This window comes from Astyanax mexicanus, chromosome 20, assembly GCF_023375975.1.
Source record: "Astyanax mexicanus isolate ESR-SI-001 chromosome 20, AstMex3_surface, whole genome shotgun sequence".
NCBI classification, from domain to species: Eukaryota; Metazoa; Chordata; class Actinopteri; order Characiformes; family Acestrorhamphidae; genus Astyanax; species Astyanax mexicanus.
Window position 1 is genome coordinate 10,990,827 of NC_064427.1, and position 24,119 is coordinate 11,014,945.

A 24,119-nucleotide genomic window follows, 5' to 3' on the forward strand; every position below is an offset into this window, starting at 1 on the left:
ATCTCTAAAATCTCCTCACAGAAAGTTACCACAGAATAACATTTAAAAGATTAAAACAGATGTTTTTAAGTACCTATCAGTAAAATGGTGGAGGTCTACATGCAGGGCAGTGAGGCAAAAAATAGTATTTTTATTTATAGTAATTCTTTTGCTAACATTCCCTATTAAACAATATGTCATGTGTGGGTTTAAAAGTGATAAATTAAATGACTATGTTCATGACAAGGTCTGGTTCAGTTCACCACAATTTCATACCAAAACCACCAAATTATAAAGAAGTTTAGGTGGAATCTCTCTTTAAATTACAAGTATACTAGTAAGTGAACACATGCACACGCTACATGCTTTTAAATGTAGTAAAAAGAAGAAGACCGTGCCTCAACCTGAGTATAATCATGCGTGCTTCCTGTGTATTTATGCTGTATTATTTACAGTACAGAAAAATAAGCAACACAAATGACCCACATAAAAGCAGCCCACTTTAACACACTCAGCAGAATGCCTCATGAATTAAATATTGTATTAATTAAAGCGCAGAGGCAGAGAGAGTTTGAAAGACGATGCTCCAGCACAGCAGTTCTAATAGGACAATTTTCCAACACTTCAGTAATCGTGCTTTTACAGTTAATTTGCTCTGAGAGCTAAAATACTGCAGACACCATTAAAGTTCATGTTTTAACAAAACTGTAGGTGGGTGGTGCCATCTAGTGGCGAAAAAGAGCGATTTCATTTCTTAAATGAGCATTTCTTTGAAATAAATGTCAGTTAGCAGATGCACCACCCTCTAATACCAACAGACGATTCAATAGCTTGCAATATATGGTGAAAAAATAAACGTAGCAAAAATTATTATTAATAATAATAATAACAATAAAAATAATAATAATAAAAAATAATAAAAAATAGGTATTATTATTGTTATTTATCATCAATACTAGTGCTGCTATTACTACTACTAGTAATAATAATAATAATAATAATAATAATAATAATAATAATAATAATAATAATAATAATGTAGGCTTGTCACGATTATCACATTATCGACTTACCTGAAAATATATGGATATGATCTCATAATATCCTCCATTGTGTTTTTGCGTGGTTGTTTACATAGAAATGAGCTTCATCACTGTTTTAGCCAGCCCCAATATGACCAATGGACTGGCCCCATAAACACAGAATGAACTGTGACAGGTGAAGGAAAGTATAACCTGCATTCTCCAAACTATGAATTATTAATTATAAGTTAATTGTTCTTGAAGGGTGTAACTGTGTTATTGTGCTATCATCAGCTATATTATAGTATAGGCATAAAATGTTCTAATTACACGAATGTTGTTCATTGTAATCATTTCCGAGACATTGTATCATCTTAAAACAACTGGTTGTTGGGGCAGGCCTAAAATAATGCATAGTCATTGTGCAATCTTTTAAACTGAGCTGAAAACAAAAAAAATAAATAACAGACTGTATGAAAATATATTAGTAACTGAATATATTTCAGTATTATCTACACTTCCGTAGTGTGCTACGGGTGTAATGCATTATACATTCACCACATTCAAAATAAGTAACTGAATAATTGGTAATGTAAATAGGTCATGTGAAGTCACAGTGTAACAGCAGTGAGGAGCTGAGAGAGGCGGGTAGAGCTGCTGCAGGCGGCTCAGGCGGGTCCCAGGATCAGAATGACAGGAATTTTATTTTGGTTCAAAATTTGCAGCGCCTGAATCCCGGTTGGTGCCGAAAGCACCGCCTGCTGTGTCACATGACCTGTAGTCGCTCAGCTAATTGGCTAAACCGGATGAGTGACAAGCGGCGAGCACGAATCCGAGCGGGGAAGCGCAGCGCCAAACTCAGTTGAGTTTGAATGCTGGAGGGTGTGAGAGGTTTAGAAGACGGGCTGCAGGATTTCAAATAAACTACAACAACATTAACGCAACACCAGCGGCTAGGTAAGTTATATTATATATGAGTGTTTATGTGAGTATAGCTGTAGTTATTTGATGTTGTTTATTTATTACAAATATAGCTTAATTTAGCCAACCGTTGCTCATTAAAAAACTAACGCTAACTGATATAACGTGTTAGCTAGCTAGCAAGGGTTAGCTTGCTAGCTAACTTTTGGTTCATTAAACCGAACATTTTAGCTTTAATACTGCCTTATTTATTCATTAAGAACATTCTGATATAGTTAGCTTAGCTAGCTAGCTTAGTTAGTTAACTGTTCCGTGTACCGTTATTAATGTAATGCTGTTCACCTGTGAATAATTAAAATTTACAAAACACGAAACTGCACTTGGCTCTTTGAATTGTCCGTTCAACCTTAAACCATACATTAGTTGATGTTCGACAGAGGGTTATTACTTCATTTTTTAAAGGTATAACAATGAATTGAGTTTTTGTTTGAGCTGGGTGGAATAAATTCTTTTTTTTATGAGCAGGTGATCGTTTAACCTGTGAAGACTCAGGAGGACTTATCTTGCAGCATCTGCACACAATGGATACAGCAGTAAAAAAGGTAAGCTATCTTAATGTGGTATTAAGCCGTATTCACTTATACACTAAATAGTGTTGCTGAGCAATATAACTAAATTGTCAACAGTGGTAAGTTATGCCTTAAACCTCACCCACAAAAAATGGTAAGGGGTAAAGTGTTAACCTACAAATGTAGTAATAATAATAATAATAATAATAACAATAGCCCAAAACATTCTGATATGTCTGATACTTTTCACATATGCATCTTATCTAAACATCTGATATATTTTCAAAGCAATTATAAACCTATACTCATACGATTACATAAAATATCAGTGAGTTATAATTCTGTTTTCTACACTTATGCCCTATTTGGACTATGGGAGAAAGTCTGCTCATTAAATCTGTTTAGTTACAACTCAATCTAACAACGACCTATATGAGCATCGAAACTCAAGTCATGTGAATCTGATAAAGGTTGGACACTAACCGTCTCGACCAATACGTACCTAATAAACAGAGCTGGATTCTTCTGCGCCTGGAATAGTTTTATACACGTTACTTTTGTTGTGTAGAGATGGTGTTTTGAACACTCATTATGTTTTGCATTGTATTTATATTATTTTTTTTATGAGATTTACTTTGCAATACTTTTTATTATATTTGTGATTTGTTTTATTTCAGAGCAATAAAGAGAACACCAAGCCAGTGGCTGGTCAGAAAAGACCTGAGTCCAAAAATGCAATACAAAAACAAAAGCTGGTTAGAGTTCCAGCACTGCAGTCCAAAAATGACCTCAAGGAAGAAAAGAAGATAAACACTGTAGAAAAAGCTGAAGCAAAAGAAGTCGTCAAACCGGTAACTAAAACCAATGTGTCAGATCCTAACAAGCGAAAAACCCTGAGCCAGGCATTCCGCACCGAACAGTCTGTTCGACACAAAAAACTGGTGGAGGAGGCGCAAAAGCCCCCTTTAACCGTGCCTCCTAAACCCATCCCTGGCACCTACAAAGGCAGAGTGGTGAAGTCTAAAATAGACTGTTTTAGAAGGCCCCCTAGTGGGGAAGAGCAGACGGCTGAAGCTAAATTTGCTAAACCAAGCATACCCAAGTCTAAACCCAAGACAGGGACTTTGTCGAAAGTCCGCTCGCAGAGTGTTACCACATTGCCAAGTTCCTCAAGACCCAGACCTCAGCCTAATCTGTCAAGCAGAACAAAGTCGGTGTCAGATGCTCAGTTAAATGTGGTGACGAAACCAGTTCAGAGGACCATCTCTCAAAGACAGATCCCATTTAAAGCTCCATCATCTGCTCGACCCACAGTACCTCGCCCAGCAACAATCCCACCGCAGCCAGCTCCGGTGACCACAGCTCGTCCTGCCTCCACCAAGGTTACCTCGTTTATCAGAAAGAAGGAACCAGTAGTGAAGAGCAATAAACCCAAACCTGTAGCAGCTGTTGTGGAGCAGAAGCCAACCAGACCAACTTCAAACACCATCAGCCAATACAAAGTGAGAGTGGAAACGGCTGAAGAGAGGAGGTAAGTACGTTTAATGTAGAACTTTGCTGTTCCACCATATAACCTAGTATTTGGGTTTAGACATCCACTGATGTGAGAATTGTGTGCTGATCCCAGTATGCATTTATTTCTTTGTATGAATCTTAATCTTAACTGTTGTTAATTAATCCATTTTCATACGATCTGAAAGCGGCTCTTTAATTGCATTAATTTTGGGATAATTGAAAGTTTAAAAAATATATAATATTTAAGCAAATTCAATCAGCATAAAAATTTCACATGTAAACGGTTTCTCCTAGGGCAAAGCTGGCAGAATGGCTGGCATCAAAGGGGAAGACTCTGAAAAGGCCACCCATATCAGAGAAAGTGACTCGTCCTGAAAGCAAACCAGCTCCACCAGCCAAAGCCACACAAGAACCCAGTAAGCCAACACAGATCAAACTGCAAATGCAGTGTGAGGAGAAGCAGACTGGCCATGAAGTTATCAAGCATGAGAAGCCTGAGCACAATTGTGTCCCCCAGAGTAAACCAGTGTTTTCTAGCAGTCCAAGCCACATAATGAACACAACACTGGACCTGCTGGATAACTCCGACCTGGATCTTCCTGCCGATCCGGAGATCAGAATGGAATCGGTATGTGTATATATGTGTATATATATTGAACATCATTTTGACTAGTAAACATACAGTGCTTTTAAGTTTGTGTGTATTTCTCATATTCAAATTGCAGTTGGTGCTCAACCTGTGTGATAAACTGGATGCAATGGAAACTCTCTCATCTTGTGACAATGGTAAGCATTTTCCTTTTCCACTTGATATTAATTATATCATATATTATTAATGCACATTGTAGATGTATAGTTACAGACTGTTGCACAGAAAGGGCAATTACTGATTAAATATTATTAAGGTGGTGGATTGTCCTCAGCACGGCAGTATCATATGTAGTAAAATATGGTTGTGTTTATACTAATCTGAAAGTAGGTCCACCACCCAAAAATATTCAACACAGAGCAGCTCTATTAACAGAAACTGATCACCAATTTAATAGCTAGCAAATAAACATTTACATCAGGAAATGATCAACAGTCTGTAACTGTACACCAAGATGGTTGTGCTAGAAGGATGTTTCTAATTTCTAAGTTGTCAAGGAATGGGTAATGCCATAATTATTTTACTTTATGGTTACATCTTCAGCAGATACAAAGACAGATGAAAGTGACATGGCAGATGTTTTGGCTAATGTCAAGGTGGAAGAAGACACTGATAAAGAGTTTGAGATCCTAGAAGAAGAAGACCTGGAAGTAAAGGAAGAATCTCTAAATGATGTTAAAGTGAACAGAAAGGAGGTTAAAGTGCAGTTTGACGAGCAGGAAGAAAAGAAGCTGTTTAAAAGTGAGTCTGACGACGATGATGATGATGATGACGACGACGATGACAATATTGATGATGATGATGATGATGAGAAGATGGATTCCACACCAGAGGAGGTTGCAGGAGCATCTGTTGTGAAGTATAGTGTAAAAACAACTCCATTCCTTCAAAGGTGAGTGACATCAACATTGGTTAAACAATCACTTAAGAACATATGTTCCAAAAACCAAATAGGTCTTAAGTGTTTTACACTGGAGCCTTTAGGCTAATAAAGCTAATAAGTGCTAGACTAATGTACAGTCTTTCAGACATCATTAGTCTTTTGAGATGTAGTGACCTGGTGCATTAATATAGTAATTGTTCTGAATAGATTTAAAGTAATAAAGCTAATGATTATTTTTAGATTTAATCTAATGTAACTCTGTTTCTCTAGTGTTAAGAAGAGAATTGAAAACGAAGAACAAGTGGCAGGTAGTGGCTCTTGCCGCAAGAGTGCAATCAAAGACCTGAAGTTTCTCACGCCAGTTCGCCGCTCCTCCCGCATTCAGCGTAAGTCTTCCCGACTGCCGGACATGCTCAGTGACCATGATCCCTGCGTCTCCTCACTGGCTGAGCTGGTGCAGCTGGATGATGCCGACTCCAATGCCTACATCTACAGGAAAAACCCAGCGCTGCTCGACCAACTGCCAGACCAACCTGGAGACTTGGAAAGGTTATCAACAGAGAGAAAATGAGTGGAAATGACAGAAGTCATTTAGAATGTTTGTTTAAATGTTTTTATAGAAAGAGCTTACAATTTCTCTCCCCAGGCTCTTAAATGTGGTTTTCTGTAGCTGCTGCTGTGAGTTTGAACAAGCTATACAGGACGCTGATACAAATCCTATTCAACTCTGAGGAGAGAGTTAATCTCCTTCTCAGTGGATATCACAGGACTTAACATTTAAAAAAAAAAATTGCCAGTGTCCTATAAATCTTGTCCAACCTCACAACAGTAACTTTGTAATAATAAAGTTGTGATCGGGGTTTGGATCGGTATATTCCGTTATGAACACTGATAAACCTTATATAATTTAAGTCTATCTAACGTTATTGGTAATGGATAATGACTCAGTATAAGCAAGCTGCTTTTTTTTTCTTTTTTTAACTGGCATATAAGAAATGTAAGAGCTTTTACGTTTCTCATTTTTTAAAACATTAACATTAAAAATTAACATGTTGGTTGGCACAAGCACAGTATTGTAACAGTATTGTAAGTTGAGCAATTTTAACAAATATTGTACAAGTTAACATTGCATTTACTCATGCACTACTTAAATCCTGTATGATACCATCATGTGGCATAATACTACATACAGTCTTTTCTAATGCAGCATGTGAAACTGTAAAATTAATTTAATTTACTGCACTTTCTTATGGCCTGTGTTTTTAAAGGTGTATATATGACTTTAATATGAATCACTATTTCATAGTAATGTTTAGATTAATTTAACAATTATTTTTCCCTAAAAAAGCCATATGTAAAGATATCTATGGTAAAAAGTGTTACATTTTCTTTCCTTGTAAGTATTTTCTTGTTCTGAATTTTTTTCTGGAAAATTTTAACTCTTCATACTTACACAATTCTGCACACTGGCCTACTACTTTAACATTTGACAATTGATAAGTCTTTGTAAAGGCTGTTCAGGCATTCATTGTAAAATGCTTTGTTTAATAAATGTCTCCTCTTTTGTGACTTTGTTTCTGATTAATTTAGTATTCTACTAAAAGTTCAGTCCTTTTTAGGTTTTTGATTCATGTCAGCACCCTGAAGACAAACTAATTGTAATTTAGGTGACCGTATTTGGAATAAATGAAAAAGTTAAGCATTTATTATGTACAACATCTGTTAATGCATATTGCATAAACTATTGCACTCTCCATGCAACATTACCAATGCCACGGGCAGCAAGACCCCCTAGTCTTCATAGTCAGTAAGGTGTTTTTGTTAAAGGCAGTTAAATTATAGTCTCCAAAAAGTTCCCTTTTGGCTTGTTGACTGTATCTGTTTCCAATTAATGTTTTTGCATATTTATATACACACAGTAACTAAAACTACATTTTCATGCCGGTTACCGACAGTCAAAGAGTTTTGCTTATGGATAATTAATTCTGTTAGACTTATTTTTTATTTCCACAGTTACACTTTTGATTCCTTTTGTTTGAGTGAGGTCTGTGAGTATCTCTATTCCTTTCTACAGTATTATAATATACTGTATAACAAAAACAGCCTCTACCTCAAGTGTAACCCAGATTATTGTCTGTATCTGTCTGGTTTGATCCCATGTAGGTTTAAAGGTGTGTATTTATCAGACACACCTAGGAGTATCCATCAAACGATGGATCAAACCATAGCATGTATAGACTTTCAGTCTATGGTTCGTACAACATTATTGTGTCAAGTTCCAGTAAATTTGTTCAATCTGACATCCAGGTAGATTATGCTGTTTAATATACAGTTTATTCCACTGTTAAATATTAATATAGTTTTCATTAGCTTCAGTAGTTGAGGAAGGAATGCTTGGGTGTAGAGCGATCTGATACAGGTGAACTTTGCACTAGGTTTTTTGGACAAACTGTCTTTACCACCAAGTTAATTAGTGTATTTTAAATGATAGTGGTTATTTCAGATGAGTTTAAAATATTTATAATGTAATTAAGATGCCAAAGGAATCCTAAAACAGCATGTAAAAAAAACAGCATTGTATAAAAAAGCAGAGAATAAAATATAATTTGTATAAGTTTTCAGATGATGCGGTTCTAGCAAAAACTATTACTATTGCTTTGTCCATCTGTATCTCAAAAACAAAAAATCTCATTGTTTTTTCACTAATTATGCGGTTGTCTCTAGTATGAATGAATGGCCCGTGCGCCGTTTTTGTAAAAAAAAAAAAAAAGTGCTTTTTCATGGCTGTAGGAAACAACTTGTGCATCCCTTTACAAATAAAAAAACTGAAGTTATGTAAGAACATCTAAATTTTAATTAAGAATGTCTAATATAGTTATAGAATATTGATTCATTTTTTATTGTTTCCCCCAATATCGCCTAGTTGGACATTTTAGGTGCCCATTGTCTGGCATAGTGACCTACAAAAGTGTTTTATTAGTAGAACTGTGTCACATTACTTTTATTTTTTGTAAATTAACAAACTAATTTCTGTGGTTATTCAAACTAACTGGATGAATTAAATTACTGTTTTAATGTAATTTTCAAAATGGGATAATTAAGATTGTACATCTTTATATACAGAATCTGCCAGAGTGAATCTCAGTAGATAGGTATTTGATTATGTTAAAAACCTGTGAAGAACTCTTTTATGGCAGTAGGAAACAATAGCTTGTGCGCCCGTTTATAAATAAAAAACTGAAGTTGTTATGTAAGAAGATCTAAATTGTAATCGAGAATCATTTTTTTTTCTTTCAATATCTCCTATACCTTGTTGGAGATTTCAAGTGCCCATTGTACATTCATGGCTGGTGTTGCCTCTCAGGCACAGAACCACATCTACAATTAATAGAAGTCCATTTTTTACAAGCATTCATGAACTGCATTAAAATTATTACTTTCAATTCTACAAAGGTTAATGAGCATGTGCAGTGGAGTTACATTAGGCTGGAGGTGGCCTGTTTATAATGTAACTGCTGTGTCTCCACTAAACAGTACGTCTGGGTAAAGTTGACCAGCAGGGGGAGTGGAGAGGTGTGAGCGGGGCCCTGTAAAGCTGGGCCAGAAAGGAGGTGGGATGTGTCAGGGGCCCTACTTTTAAAGCAAGCAGACAATCAGCATCAGGACCATTTCTCATCTATGAATTAGACTCTGAGTCAGACCACAAACTACTATGTATAACTATACAACTGTAACTGAAGCTCTTCATGTATTACTCCGCCACATACTGGTAACCTAGCAACGATGCAGCACTTACAAGCCAAACAGTGCAGCTACAAACAGAGCAGCAATGTAACTATTTTAACTCGCAGAGTGTTTATAACCAAATAGATTGTGTTTTTTCAATCTATTTAACTCTAAATATTTCAATAAACAGCGATAATAGAACTGTTGTAAAGTTGCAATAATACACTCAAGGTCCGTGATATAATGTGTAATATTGGCACTGCTGTGCTGATCCAATATTACATGTCATGGCACTCCCTCTCGTGTATTATTGCTTAAATATGCCAAGTTAATTTGTTACAAACAGAAAAGGTAAATTTTTGATATTTATGAAAAGACGTTTTTTTTATTTTTATTATTGTGCTTTGCATGTACTTTCAATACCAAAAAAAGCACACGGGAAAAAAAACAAACAAACAAAAAAAACATAAAAACAATGTTGAATGTGTATGCTGACAGTTGTATGTTGCTTACATGGCTTGGCAAAATGCAATAGATAAAACGTTCCTCATCTGTGGGTCTTTGCAACGGGCACCCAAGTGCAGACTGGACATTTAAAACCAGTTATTACCATTTAGTTTGCGTCCAGCTGAAGACATATCGCTGTTTAAGACAAATGGCAATATATACACCCACAATGTTAGTTTTTAAAAGCACAGTATTAATGCAAAGACATGTCAATGTCCATCAATATATTGTCACTTAGATGAAATGACATGCCAAAACACATTCATAAGCTTTAAAGATTTTTGTTACGGCACATTGCGCTGAATCACAGGTGGAAGTCATAGGGTTCAAGTTTAATTGTAATGGTGTGACATTCATCCTCTTCCTCATACTCCTCCTTACACTCCTCCTTATCCTCCTTATACTCCTCCTTACACTCCTCCTTATACTCCTCCTTATACTCCTCCTTATACTCCTTTTCCTCCTCCTTATACTCCTTTTCCTCCTCCTTCTTCTCCTCCTCTTTCTCCTCTTCCTTATCCTCCTCCTTTTCTTCTTCATCTTCTTCCTCTTCATATACCCGAGGTCTTTTTGCTGGCCTTGGATAAACAGTCCTGAGGGGTGCTGAGTTAGCAGGCCCCCATGGTGCATCCAGGGTACTTGTGGCGATAGTCGTAGTGGCAACGAGGGAATCTGTTTGGGTACCTAAAGTAAATTAATGTTTATTATTGTCAAGTTACAAGATACTACACAGGGCATTCACTATTTCACATAAAACCGGAATGGCCCAATGGAAACAAAAACATTTTCAGTGATTGTGGTACGGTTTAGTAATCTGGCCAATTTTGCCATTTTTTGGCTGAATGCTGCTCTTTAGAAACTCCTTTTTATAACTTTAAAACTCTAAAACAGAGTTGTTGTAGCTAAATCACTTAAACAAGAAGCCATATGCAACCAAACAATTAAACGGGGGAAATACGAGTTTCCCAACTAGTAAATACAGCGTTAGCATTTATTTGATATGTTTTGAAGAAATTATTAGAGTGGGTGTCACACTGAATCAGGTGTAAATGATAGAAATATCACTAAATGTCTGTCGTGGCTGCTTAAATGTGAAGATACAATGTAAATGACAAGTCCATGATGCACGGAAACCTCAGGATCCTGCAAAGTAATATTTTATGGTATTATAAAACATTTTTGAAACTTCATGACTCAAGTCATGAACACTATACTGTATTCAACTGATTAGGTTTAGTGTGGGTTATTGTAATGTATAGGTGTGGCTGCTGTAATGAGTAAATTACAAATTCTGTATTTTACCTTATAATAAATTAAACATAACAGTATAATTTCATTTTTTTCTATTATTTATTTTTACAGATAACAGGCACACTCTTATGAAAATCATCAACATGTATTTTTTAGAGGACGCTGTGGAAGTCTTCTCGAAGAACAGGTAAACTGAAATATTTACATTGGAAAGAGCTACTTTCTCACAGGCCAGGATATCTCTTATTACTCTGTAATGTCACAGATTGAGGTGAGATTATACTGTTGTACATTTTATGTATCAATATTTTACCAATATCCTGCAATTGTTTTAAATAAACTGTAAAAGAGTTGCATCGGTTGTTGCATCTTCTTTTACACTGCACAATTTCTAAACGGAATATTTAATGTTTGAGCCACTGTAATTAAACGAGAACTTCAGTGTAAAATTGACTTTGGGTGTAGTAAAACATAGCCCATACTGCTCTCCTGCAGCTTTTGAGATCCAGTAATTTTGTGCTTTTTGCACAGTACTCTTTACAACTACCACTTCAGGGCATCCACTTGCCCCATATAAATCATTTTTTTAAGCCGTTATCCAGGCTCAAATAGCTCCACATCTCATTGTTGGAATCTGGAGAGTTCTGACCTTTAAAACGAGGCATTAATAACTGTGAAAATGCACAAGAAGCCTATTAAAAAACACTGTTCACAACCCATAGTGTTAGTTACATCTCAGAGCGCTGCCATCACTGTACTGATTATGACCATACACATATATACATAGATAACGCATAGCCTGCCTCTTGGCATAGCAGTCGGCCACCAGTGCATTTATTTGTATTGAAGAAGGTGTTTAATACACCTATAATAAACAACTGTTTACCTGATTTTCACACGGTTTGGTTTGTTAAAAAGGCAGAGATATAGTAATGATACAGGACACTGTCACACATTACAAATGTGGCATATTAATACATATATTAATACAGACAATATTTTATTATATAAACTACTGATGACATTTCTCCCAAATTCCAAATAAAGATATTGTCATTTAGAGCATGTATTCGCAGAAAATGAAAAATGGTCAAATTAATGAAAACTATGCAGTACTTTTAAACCTCAAATAATGCTAAGAAAACAAGTTCATATTCATTTAGAAACAACAACAATACTAAAGGTTTATCTAAGGAAGAGTTCATAATCAATAATTGCAAGAATTACCCAGATGTTTAATTACAGCTTTTATGTGTCTCTGCATGCTCTCCTCCAGTCTTTCACACTGCTTTTGACCTTATGCTACTCCTTGCTCAAAAATTCAAGCGGTAAGCTTTGTTTGATGGCTTCTGACCATCTATCTTTCTCCTGATTACATTCCATAGTTTTCAACTGGGTTCAGGTCTGGAGATTTGGCTGGCCATGACACTGTCTTGATCTGGTGGTCCTTCATTCACACCTTAATTGATCTAGCTGTGTGGAATTGAGCATTGTCCTGCTGGGAAAAAAAACAGTCCTCGGAGTTGGGGAACATTGCCAGAGCAGAAGGACGCCAGTTTTCTTCCAGCATAACCTTGTACGCAGGTTAATTAATGCGTCATTCGCAAAGACCAAGCTGCCCAATTTCAGCCTTGCTGACGCATCCCCAGATTATCACCGATCCTCTAACAAATTTCACAGTGAGTGCAAGACACCTCTGCAGGTTTCCATCTAAACATTTGATGGCCAGGTGTTGCGCAAAGCTTAAAATTGGACTCATTACAGAAGATGACCTTGCTCCAGTCCTCTATAGCCCAATTCTTATGATCTTTTGCAAACTTCACCCTGGCTCAGTCCTTTTCTAGCAAGTCCTGCTTATAATAGATAGTTTTGAACTGTTCTTTCCCCAGCTGCCATTTGCCATTCTTTTTATAGGTCACTTGATGTCATTCTGCGATTCCTAACTGACATTCAAATAAGCTGAAGGCCAATATCTAGACCTGAACCCCATTGGAAAACCTCTGAATGTAATCATATAAGATTTAAGTTGGTCACAAGCCATCAAACAAAGATGAACTGCTTGAAATTTTATGACAGGAGTGGAATAAGGTTACTCAAAAGCAGTGTGAAAGACTTGTGGAGAGCATGCCAAGATGCATAAAAGCTGTGATTAAAAATCAGGGTAATTCCACCAAATATTCTGAATATTCTAAATATTTCTGAACTCTTAAATCATCAGCATTGTTGTTTCTAAATGAATATGAACTTGTTTTATGCATTATTTAAGGTTTGAAAGCACTGTAACTTTTTCATTATTTTGACCATTGCTCATTTTCTGCAAATAAATCCTGTAAATGACAAAATTTGTATTTGTAACATTTGTATGTACGTACATATAATTATATAAAATGTATTAATTTATACAATTAATATGCCTGTTTTTGTTAAAGAGCATAATACAGTATTTTCAGCATGAAAGCACATATTTGTAACGTGTGACAGCATCCTCAATCATTAGTAAATTTCTGCTGTTTGTTACAAACCAAATCGTATGAAAATCAGTTAAAATTGGTAGAGTTGTGATTATTATAGGTGTATTAAACATCTTCCTCAGTACTAATAAATCCACTGGGGGGGAATGGTTGACTCCTCCAATATAGCAGTTGGCTGCTATGCCAGGAGGCAGGCTATGCGACGTCTATGTATATATATCTGGTCATGATCAGTACAGTGATGGCGGCGCCCTGAGATGTAGCTAACGCTATGGGTTGTAAACAGTGAGTAGTAAACACTTTTAAAGTTATTAATGCCTCGTTTTAAAGGTCAGAACTCTCCGGATTCCAACAATGAGGTGTGCAGCTATTTGAGCCTGGATAACGGTGTATAAAGCGATTAATGAGAGCCAAGTGTATGTACCGAAGCAGCAGTTGTAAAGAATGCTGGGCAAAAATGAATTACTGGATCTTGGAATCTCGGAAGGCTGCGGGAAAGCAGCGTTGGGCTATTGAACAAAGGTAAGTACTCTTTATCATGTTTTACTTCACCTTAAGTCAATTTGTCTTCTTTAAAGTACTCAGTTTAGAGTACTAATCTATTTTATTTTATAATACTGTAATTTCAGATGGCTGTACAGAGACCGTACAAAAAAATCATATAAATTCAGCAACTTTGTGTATAATTTATTATTATTATAAAGAATAAAAGGGGAGGTGTATGAAGTACCAAATAGAATACCCACAAAAATACATTCTTAATTATCAGTTTTATTTAATGCTTTTAACTTTAACACAACCAAACCTGTATTACTTGAACTAACTAGCACAACAGAAATTAAAATAAGAGTTAAATCACAAACCTTTGCTTCTAAAGCGATGGCCTAATGTACTCATAGAAAGTTGTGTAGCCCGACATGTCCGGCTAGGAGTGTCTGTTTGGGTGCAGGTATGAATGCGGCGCGGAAGTGAATGGGGAGTCACCAATGTCTGTGATTTGCGCTGGAAGACACACAAAAACACTACATAAACAGCAAGAAACACAACAAAACATTAATGTAAAAAAGACAAATGTAACAATGACAAGAATACATAGACTAAATTAGACTTCAGTGTAAATACTAGTTAATTAATTTGCAGATTAGGGATGTGCCATAATATCGCCAACATTTTTGAATATCATGAACGATATTATACTCTAAATATATCATGCCATATCACTCACCCCCACTTATTACATCAGGGTACTACTTTTTTCACACTGTTTTCATTTTTCATTATATATCTACTAGAGACAGATTATGTCTGTCCAGTATCATTTATTTTACTTTAATCCTGGTTCCATGGAGATATTTAAAGTGCATTATAAGTCATCATTACATTCTGGATCATTGACTTCTGTTACAAATCTGATCAAATTCTTCTATTTTTTTTATATCTCAGGTAGGGGTGTGACATAAATCGTATGCAATAATAAAATAAAATTTTCATTTTGTTGCAGTAGTGTATTCTTGAAAAAAAAATTTAAAAATTATATCGGCAAGAGTATTGTTATCGCGATAATACTATGAAATATCGTGATATTATTTTAGTGCCATATCGCCCACCCCTATTGCAGATGCTCTAGTGATATTAATTTACCCCAATAGTGCATGGGCAGTGTCCTGGGTTTTCCATGTTTAGAGTAGAAAAATGTTCATGTACTATTAGAACTGAACATTGTTGCTAATATTATAACCCTGGTTTAAAGCTTAGTTTAGGCTGGGAGATTTTTACCTTCAACAAGCTAAGGCTATGGTAGCAGCCAGCCGGCTCGTGTGTGTGTACAGATATGAGTGTTGTAGCCCAGCTTGTGTCCAGTTAACGTAGAGAATATGAACCTGCTGTTTTGTACCGAAACCCTCGGGTGTAACGTTAAATGTTTAATTTCCTACTTACAGTCTGTGAGTCTGTGGCGGTCGATCGCAGTGACGGTAAAACTCCAGGTTTTAAGATCAACCTCGAAGAAAATCCTCTACTGTAGGCACCGTAGTTAGTAAAGTCACTCTCGTGGAAATGATCACAACACACGACTAGGGACGCGTTGTAGAAATCGGGCGGTGCTCCAAATATAAACTCCAACCATTTCGTCCGCAGCTCCTCATTCTTGGGCAAAGCATATAATGTTGAGGTTTTATTTCCACAAACAGAACAGGAACGAATTTGTTCCGCCATCTTCTTAAAGGTGTATTTAGCTCCAGCTGATGAGACGCTCTCTGCTCTCTCTAGGCTTCTCTCAGAAACCACGCACGCTCTTCCCGTGGGCGGTCACAAGCCCAGTGGGCGAGGCCATGAATCCTAATTTACAGGTTAACGTCAGTCCGGGGGCTGATTTACTCGTTTTTCTTGTCTGTTCTCTTTTATGCAGGCAGGCAGTGGGGGTAGCAGTTTCACGTGTAGCATGCATATGAAACTCGGAGTGACCTACTGTTTTTTTTTTAAAAGAACAAGTACTAAATGCTTTGTAGCGAAAGGACACCTCTAAATTTAAGCCCCCTTTAAAACGCTTTAACGCTTTTACATTTTTGGAGTACATTTTTGAGTGTTTTTATTCGAGTAAAAATAATACTTAATACTTAAACGTAAGTAAATTCTAACTGGAATATCTGCACTGTTACTTAAGTGTGGACCTTGTGTACTTCTACCACCTCTGGCCTTTAGGGCTTGTTACACATATGCTTGGAGGAGCTCATGGTTGATGAGTGTGTAGAAAGGTTTAGTCACAGAATTTATAAATCTTGGAAAATTGACAGTCGCTGGTGAAATGATAAAGGTCTAAAACATTGTCAAAATAAATGTGAGCCTTTGCAGAGCTTTTCTTAAACTACAGTTGTACTTGTTATTAGTTATTTGTTATTATAGCTAACAATTAATATTGAAATATATACTGAAACCCTTTTAAACTTAATATGATATTATGTTATAAGGTAAAATCCTACTAGAGAATTTCAATATGAGACTGCAGACAGAGTATTCTTTGAATTTAGAATTAGTAGATTTGGCCCCCCTTTTACAGAATATAAAAAAAAATCCAGAGGAGATAGCATCCATGACCACAGCATATTCCTTAGGACAGATATATTATTTTTTAGACAATTTGTTTTTAATTTATTTATTTATGTATTTAAAGGTGTCGTTCCATCGTTTTTTCATTCATTTTAAAATGTCTAGTTGTGGTTTCTTTCTCTCTGGAGCACGGTTCTGCCCCCTCCCCACTGGCCTGCACCCACACTATGTTTAAATAATCTGTGCCCGAGCATGCTTACCTCACTCACTGCTCAGTGGGCTTGCCGGTGTTGTGCCAAATTCAAACCCCCTGCCATGATAAGCATTCTGTATTGGGAGCATGTCACCTTGATAAAAGCGGAGATAATCTGCTCTAATTTACTTATAAATACAAACCAAAAGTCACAGTTTATCTCAATCACAGTTACATACATAGCAACACAGCGCACACTCCAGTGAAGGGGTGATTTTCCTGGTGGTGGTGCTGAATTGGTCACTAATGTGTACCGTGTGAGCCGTGCTTTGGGAGGCAACCGTGCCTGGCACATTAGGGTACAAGAGCAAAAAATAAAAGCAGTATCGTGTGAGATAATAAGTGGTACAGAATTCAAGAGTATAAATTGCTAAAGAGTTCATTAAATTAAATGAGGAGTGTTTATACAGTTAAGGATCCTTTTTACAAAAATGCAAAATATAGGGTTTATATTAAATATTTACATTTGTATATATTGAATTTTGCTAAATAAAGTTAAAGTAAAGTAAATAAAGTAAATTCACAATACATTCTTGTCTTGAGAGTAGACAAAAAAAAAACCTTTGCAATAAATACTTTTCCAAAGAGATGATGTGTTTTTATCATATTGTTGACAGTGCAATCTGACATAATACATGCCATACGTTTTAATTTTGCCAATTTATAATTTACTGGATAACAAATTTAAATAATTTAAAGAGCAACTTCTACTATTTTATTGGAAACTAAATATATTTTTTCACTTTTCTATCTAAGTTGTCAAATGTATTATTTTTTAACAATGAGCTGGAACAGATACTGGAGGTTTATGAAGAATAGATCTTATATTGTTATTTGTAAAACCCTTCGCTTATAAAAAGGCACTGGTCAGTAAATGAGTGTATAAGTGTAGGGAAGGGGGAGAATAAGATGTGTCCATTGGTCACTGCTCTGCTTTTACAGTGAGTTTTGAACACTGATGTTGACGTTATATGATGGCGCCAAATCTCCTCTCGTCGCGCGCTCTGATTGGTTCATTTGCTGAACAACATTCTCCGCGCAAAGCACTGTGGGTCCTCTGAGCGCTGACTCCTCCAGACCGCACAAAGCACTCGCGAGCGCCTCGAATTCAGCTCTAAAACCAGCGCTGCTGAAGTTTCCACCGTCCCCGTTCCCGACTCGTCCGGTTCAGTGATGTCTGCTGCCTGAGCGGAGCCGCTGTTTTGGAGGAAAACCGCGGTAAAAATGCCCAACTTCTGCGCGGCGCTGCACTGCGCGCGCATGAGCTCGCACTCGGTGCTGGCATTCTTCAGGTTTCCGCGCGACCCGGAGAGGCGAGTAATGTTACTCACAGTCTCACAGTTTCTCCCACAGAACTGAGCGTTTAATACCAGTATTTACCATTCTGCTCCCTGTTTGTCTGTGCGGCTGCGATACAGATAATGTGCTGTGTAAAATGGTGTTAGCTAACTTGCTAACTGACGGGAGACTTATTCCACTTATCCGCTGCACCTCAAACATTTAAACTGCTGATTTTAAGGTGGAACTGGATTAACTTCAAATACATGATTGAAATGTGTTGAGTAGCTGTGAATGTAAGCCTGTTCATGTTGGAAAAAGATATAGAAACAGAATAAAAGAGAATAAATGACTTTAAAGGAAAAGAGAGGAGTAAACAGTTTTATATAGTACTAGGCTAGCTAGCTAATGGTGTTATGATTTCTTAATAACTTAGGAACAGCCATAAACTCAATACAAGTTTCACTTATTTCTGACACTGTAAGACAATTCAGTAATAACGGTTAGGAATGGGCAACCTAAAAGCTTATCTGTCTCGATTAGTAAGTACAGGTATTACATTATTAGTACTACATTAATGGCAAATTATTACACTGTCATCGAGGTAAGGGCACATTTATTACATTATTGGGAAATTATTATAATATTAGATTCTGTATATTGATTTTGGTAGACCGGACAATGAGCTGATTTATGTTAGTCTTGTTTAATTGAGTTTTTTATGTCAGAATGTTAAGATCATGTAACACAAATATTTTGCAGTTCATCAAGATCATGTTCATGTTAAGATAATAGGAGAAAGCAGTGTCACTTAAGTGATGTATAAGTGATGTGTATGTTATTTAGTTTAGAGGTAACTTTATTCCATTTGTTCATACTTTGTGAATAAGTGTGTTTCTCTGGATTTCTGTGAAACTGATTTTTTACATTATCAGATTAAAAACGTGCTTTGCAAATTAAATGTATTTGCCTTGATACAAAATGTATTATTTGTTTGTATCAATATCTCTTTCAGGTTTAACCTGCAGTCTTAGATTATATTGTGTAATAACATTTCAAAAATTAATAAATTGTGTTATAAAATGTTTTCAAGACCAGACCAAACTTGTTTTTGTTTAGTTGACCTTGGTGTTCCTCACATTTTAAACCTGAGTCTATTTTGTCCTGTTTATTTTTACAGGTGCAAGAAGTGGGTGGAGAACTGTAGTCGCTCAGATCTGAGAGACAAAACTCCAGAACATCTGAACAAGTACCACAGACTATGTGCCAGACACTTTGAACCAGACCTGATTTTGAAAACAGTGAGGAGTTTTTCATTTTAGTGAGATGGGATGGGTTTGTGCTGCTATGGTGGTGTTGTCATTTAGATTGCATGCAGTAGATTTCTCTTCAGTTTGTATCTTCTTTTATAGAGCCCTTTCAGGACGGTTCTAAAAGATACTGCCATACCAACCATCTTTGACCATCCCATCAATAAGCGAGCGAAGAATGAGGTATGGAATTCTTCTTTATTTATTGTTGCATTAACCATGATGTATTTTTCAAATAGCAGATGATGATGATGGTGGTGGGTTGGGGGGGGGGGGGGGTTACTAATTAGAATGTGTTATATTAGGTGTAGACCTTGAGCGTTCTTTAAATCTGTTATCACTGTAAACCTGCTGGCTGTTCATGTTATGGATAATGTTGCATTTTTTCTGTGTATCTGTTAGCCGGCAGAAGATGAGGCCACCCAGGCAAAAGTAAAAAAAGGTCAGTAGATGTATGATTTGCATCCTTAAAGAACCATTTTCAAAAAGGTGTTTTGGTCTATTAAAGTTTTGTGTGTTCTATGTACAGTGGTAATTCAAAGATTGTGAATCCTTTAGATTTAGACTGTTTTCAATCAGTAGGATAACAATGTACAATGATGCTTGAAAGTTTGTTAATCTTTAGAATGTTCTATATTTTTGCATATATCTTGACCAAAAACAAGTGTAAAAGTCAAACATATGAGACAAAAGTATTAGATTTGGTTAAATTATTTATTGATGATAAATGATCCAATATTGCATGGCAAAAGTATGTAAACTTTTGTTTCAGTTTTTGATGTGACCCACAATAACTGGAATTAATCATTTCCGGATTATTAAAGCATAAAGGAATTTTAGCCCAATACTTGCATCGCTGTAATTTTGGTGGTTTCCTAGGAACTGCTGCTTCAGGTCCTTCCACAACATTTTTATGAGATCAAGGTCAGGATGTTTGACCTTGTGGCTTGTCCATGTCAGTTTTAGTAAAGTGCAAAGATGCATTGCAGATCGCAGTTCTCCTGATAGTGGACTTATAAACATTAAAATAGGATTCACTATCAATTGCCACTGTACATGGGACACATAGAACTAGGGAGCAAGAAAAGCTATTGTATTAAACTACTTAGATACTTTTGTGCTACATGGATATTCAAGTTTATTCAAATACGTGTGTGTGTTCATTTATTTCCACAGTAATTGTTTTTTTTTTTTAAAAGCAGGTTTACGGAGATCTGTTTTTTTTTTTTTTTAACAAGACTAGATTTTTAATAAAAAAAAAATGCAGCTGGCCAGTGGCATTTAAGTACCAGATTTATCTATTGTACAAGCCAGATTTATATGGATAGGTTCTATCAATTACTGAGTTGTATTTGAACATAAACTAAGATTATCTGTGCTTTGCTTGATTTCTTGTATTTAGTGGAGGAGAAGGAGACAGAAAAAGAAGCTGCCGAGAGTACTAATGGCCAAGAGGCTGATAATGGCCCCCAGGTTTCAGATGTGGAGAAGGAAAACAAGGAATTTCTTCGTTCACTATTTGATGTTCTAGTCATGATGGGCAGGCAGAACATTCCTCTGCATGGCCATTCTGAAAAGGAGCCGAAAAGCAAAAGCTTCACACCCAGCAACTTCCAGGCCCTGTTGGAGTATCGCATTAATGCTGGTGATGAAGTGCTCAGGAAAAAGTTTGAAACATCGGCCGTTAATTTAGAGTACTGCTCATCCACCCAGCTGCAGCAGATTCTGGATGTAAGTGAGAAGTGCATCTGTGAAGATTTGCTTGCTGAAGTCAGGGAGGCACGTTTTTTCTCGCTGGTAATGGACAACCTTGTGGAGGTTTCAGGGGAGAAGCACCTTCCTTTGCTGATTCGCTTCGTAGACCAGACTAACAGCGTACGAGAGGAGTTTTTAGGGTTTCATCGCTTTGAAGGAGATGTGGAGGCCATCGCCCAAAGCCTTTGTACAGAAATGTCTGAGAAGTATGGCCTGAGCATGGAGCAATGCAGGGGGCAGGCATACTTTAGTACTGGGGTGTATGCTTTTAAAGTCAAAGCTGTGGCCATTAGACTGAGTGAGCAGTATCCTTTAGCTGTGTTCACACCATGCTCTCCTCATTCCCTGAACATCTGCTTGGCCAACAGCATGAACTTTACGAGTGTACAGCTTGTGATGTCCACCCTAAAAAAGATTGATGGGTTCTTCAGCAAATCACCTTTGCTACAGAATCAGCTGGAGAATGCAATTTCTATCTACTACCAGGGCAACGAGGAGAAAGGAGCTGCACTTAAAGAAACTTGCCACACCAACTGGACTGAACAGCATGATGCATTTGAGTTGGCTGTTGACCTGTTGGAGTCTTTGCTTCTCTGCATGGACAGCGTTCATGACAATGAAGAATTCAAATGGAGTGACGATATTGCGCACAACGCTTTTGTCATATCCGAAGCACTGTCCGATTTTGAGTTTGTCATGGCATTAGTTGTGCTAAAGAACACTCTTTCTTTTTCCAGAGCCTTCGGTAAGAATCTTCAAGGCCAAACTAGTGAGGTCTTCTTTGCCGCAAGCAGTTTGACTGCCGTTCTCCATTCTGTAAACGAAGTTCTGGAGAACATTGAGGTTTACCACGAATTCTGGTTTGAAGAGGCTGTCAACTTGGCTGCAGCATTGGAGATCCCGGTCAAAATCCCCAGGCTTTTTTTCAGAAAGCAGCGCCCAGATGCGACCGAGGAAATCCAGCCTGAGGTCTATTACAAAGTTCACCTCACCTTTCCAGTGGTGAGTCATGTTCTGAAGGAGCTAAGTGACTTTTTTTCGGAAAACCACCTCAAGGCTCTCAAGTCTCTGTCTTTGGTTCCTGCAATCATGGGGCAGCTCAAGTTCAACACAGAAGAAAATAGCGCAGACATCTACAAGGATGACTTGCCCAATCCAGACACGTTACCCACTGAGCTCAACTGCTGGAAGATCAAATGGAAGCACGGCACCAAGAACGTTACTCTGCCTTCCACCATCTATGAAACACTTCAGCTCTCTGATGTGAAGTTTTTCCCAAACGTCTGCGCAGTCCTCAAAATCCTGAGCTGCCTGCCTGTCCTTTCACTCGTTGATGATCGATGCAGCACAGCAAGAAAGCGGCTGATGACGTATCTGCAGGACACGCCTGCCAAACACAGAAACAAAACTTTGGCAATGTTTAACATTAACTGTGGTGCTGGGCATGACCTAGACTTGATGGTTGAAACCTACTTAAAACTTTACCCAGATAAAGAACCAACAGAGACAACAGAAACACCTGCTTGATCAAGTGGACATAAAAGCCTGTATCATTTGCTTAGAATAAAAATGCAATAATTTTGCAGCTAGAACTTATCTTGGTTTTATGTACAGTGATCAACTGCCACAAACCCCTCAGAGTTTGTTTTTTCTAGTCTATTTGGGTGGTTTGAGTGTAAATACTAGTGTTTCTAAACCCTGATCCTGGAAGCCCGCTCCACTGCACACCTTGGTAATTTTCCTGCTTTAACACACCTACGCCGTGATGATCAGTTAATGCGCTAATGAGTAGGGTCAGGAAAACTTTCAAAAGTGTAGGGCAGTGGGTCTCCAGGACAAGGGTTTAGAAACACAGGTATACCTGTCTAAGTGGGAAAAAACAATTAGAACCTGTCTGGGTATTCAAAATGTGTTGTTTGGCCAAATATTAGAAATTCATTTTTAGAATGAATTTCATTGCATTGCTAGTCTGTGTTCTCAGCTTGTTCTTTACTGTTCTTCACTTCTTCACAACTTCTTGCCAATTTACAAATTAAACATTTCAGTAAGTTTTTTTATTCTTGGTCAATTAAATAAGCTGTCATTTGTTACTTTCTCTTAGTTCACTAGTAAATAAATAACTTTACATACAATTTCAGAGTTATCTGTTTAATCTGTCTTTTTTAAAAACTGGAAGTATAAATAAGCTAGTAAATAAGTGACCAATGAGTGGAAGCACAAAGGAGTATTTCTGATAGAGAGTTTGTTTGCAATAAAGTGGCCAGTGAGAGGAATCACGAGGTAGGTAGAGAGGGTGTTTCAATTAAAACTATCAATACTTGTAAGCAAAAGGTAGGTAGAGAGGGTGATTGAAATGAATTGGGCATTGAGAGGAAGCACATGAAATATGTTTTTAATAAAGTGACCAGTTAAAGGAGACACAAGGTATGTGTTTTTTAAGTGACCCGAAATGTGGTTAGTAATAAAGATGTAAGTGTACAGTTGTCATTCTTTTAAAGACACTAAAGTGGCCAGTGAGTGGAAGAACAATGTAAGTAATTCTAATAAAGTGGTCAGTGAGCTAAAACATAGAATATGGTTAGAAATGAAAGTTGCACTCTATAGCCTTCCCTTTAAAAAAAAAAATCTGTTAAAGGGCCAGTGCGTGCAAACAGAAGGCAAGAATTTCAAATAAAAGTGCAAAGGAATGGAAGTTTAAGGTTGGTCTTTTTAATAATATAGCCAGTAAGTCTAAGGACACAAGGGTTTCTGCTAAAGCGGTCAGTGAGCTGAAATATATGATAGAATACGTGTTGAGTTTAGCTGGGTTTAGGTATTTCCAGTCATTCATTTTTCTGTGACAATAAAGCAGCCAGTGAGCGAAGCATAAGGTCAGTAGTTTCAGTAGTAGGTCAGTGGTGTTTCTAATAAAGTGGTCAGTGGTGAGCAGCAGTAGCTTTGATAGACCAAAACAAAAGGTGTTCCACTGTGTATCTGCGGGGTCTC

General features: G+C 37.0%; 3 protein-coding genes across 5 annotated transcripts; 2 read left to right on the forward strand and 1 right to left on the reverse strand.

Annotated features, from left to right (window-relative positions):
- Nucleotides 1–1,805: 1,805 nt before the first annotated feature.
- On the forward strand, nucleotides 1,806–7,107 carry si:ch211-266i6.3 (cytoskeleton-associated protein 2). Of its 3 annotated transcripts, none has more exons than XM_007259449.4 (7): nucleotides 1,806–1,958; nucleotides 2,448–2,524; nucleotides 3,169–4,022; nucleotides 4,301–4,634; nucleotides 4,732–4,792; nucleotides 5,199–5,547; nucleotides 5,809–7,107. In XM_007259449.4, the coding sequence occupies exons 2-7, from the start codon at nucleotides 2,504–2,506 to the stop codon at nucleotides 6,107–6,109; spliced, it is 1,920 nt and encodes a 639-aa protein (XP_007259511.3). In that variant the 5' UTR covers nucleotides 1,806–1,958; nucleotides 2,448–2,503; the 3' UTR covers nucleotides 6,110–7,107. The 3 variants fall into 3 exon arrangements, with proteins under 3 accessions (XP_007259511.3, XP_007259512.3, XP_049324947.1); XM_007259450.4 differs by having other exon boundaries at nucleotides 5,202–5,547; XM_049468990.1 differs by having other exon boundaries at nucleotides 1,848–1,958; nucleotides 2,445–2,524.
- Nucleotides 7,108–9,626: 2,519 nt separating this feature from the next.
- On the reverse strand, nucleotides 9,627–15,825 carry LOC111195050 (putative uncharacterized protein DDB_G0271982). The gene is made up of 3 exons (XM_022681109.2): nucleotides 15,432–15,825; nucleotides 14,357–14,495; nucleotides 9,627–10,455 (listed from the first exon to the last, which is right to left on the reverse strand). The coding sequence occupies exons 1-3, from the start codon at nucleotides 15,705–15,707 to the stop codon at nucleotides 10,076–10,078; spliced, it is 795 nt and encodes a 264-aa protein (XP_022536830.2). The 5' UTR covers nucleotides 15,708–15,825; the 3' UTR covers nucleotides 9,627–10,075.
- Nucleotides 15,826–17,833: 2,008 nt separating this feature from the next.
- On the forward strand, nucleotides 17,834–23,269 carry thap12a (THAP domain containing 12a). The gene is made up of 5 exons (XM_007259448.4): nucleotides 17,834–18,104; nucleotides 19,250–19,370; nucleotides 19,482–19,562; nucleotides 19,782–19,821; nucleotides 20,782–23,269. The coding sequence occupies exons 1-5, from the start codon at nucleotides 18,016–18,018 to the stop codon at nucleotides 22,659–22,661; spliced, it is 2,211 nt and encodes a 736-aa protein (XP_007259510.1). The 5' UTR covers nucleotides 17,834–18,015; the 3' UTR covers nucleotides 22,662–23,269.
- The last annotated feature ends 850 nt before the right edge of the window (nucleotides 23,270–24,119 follow it).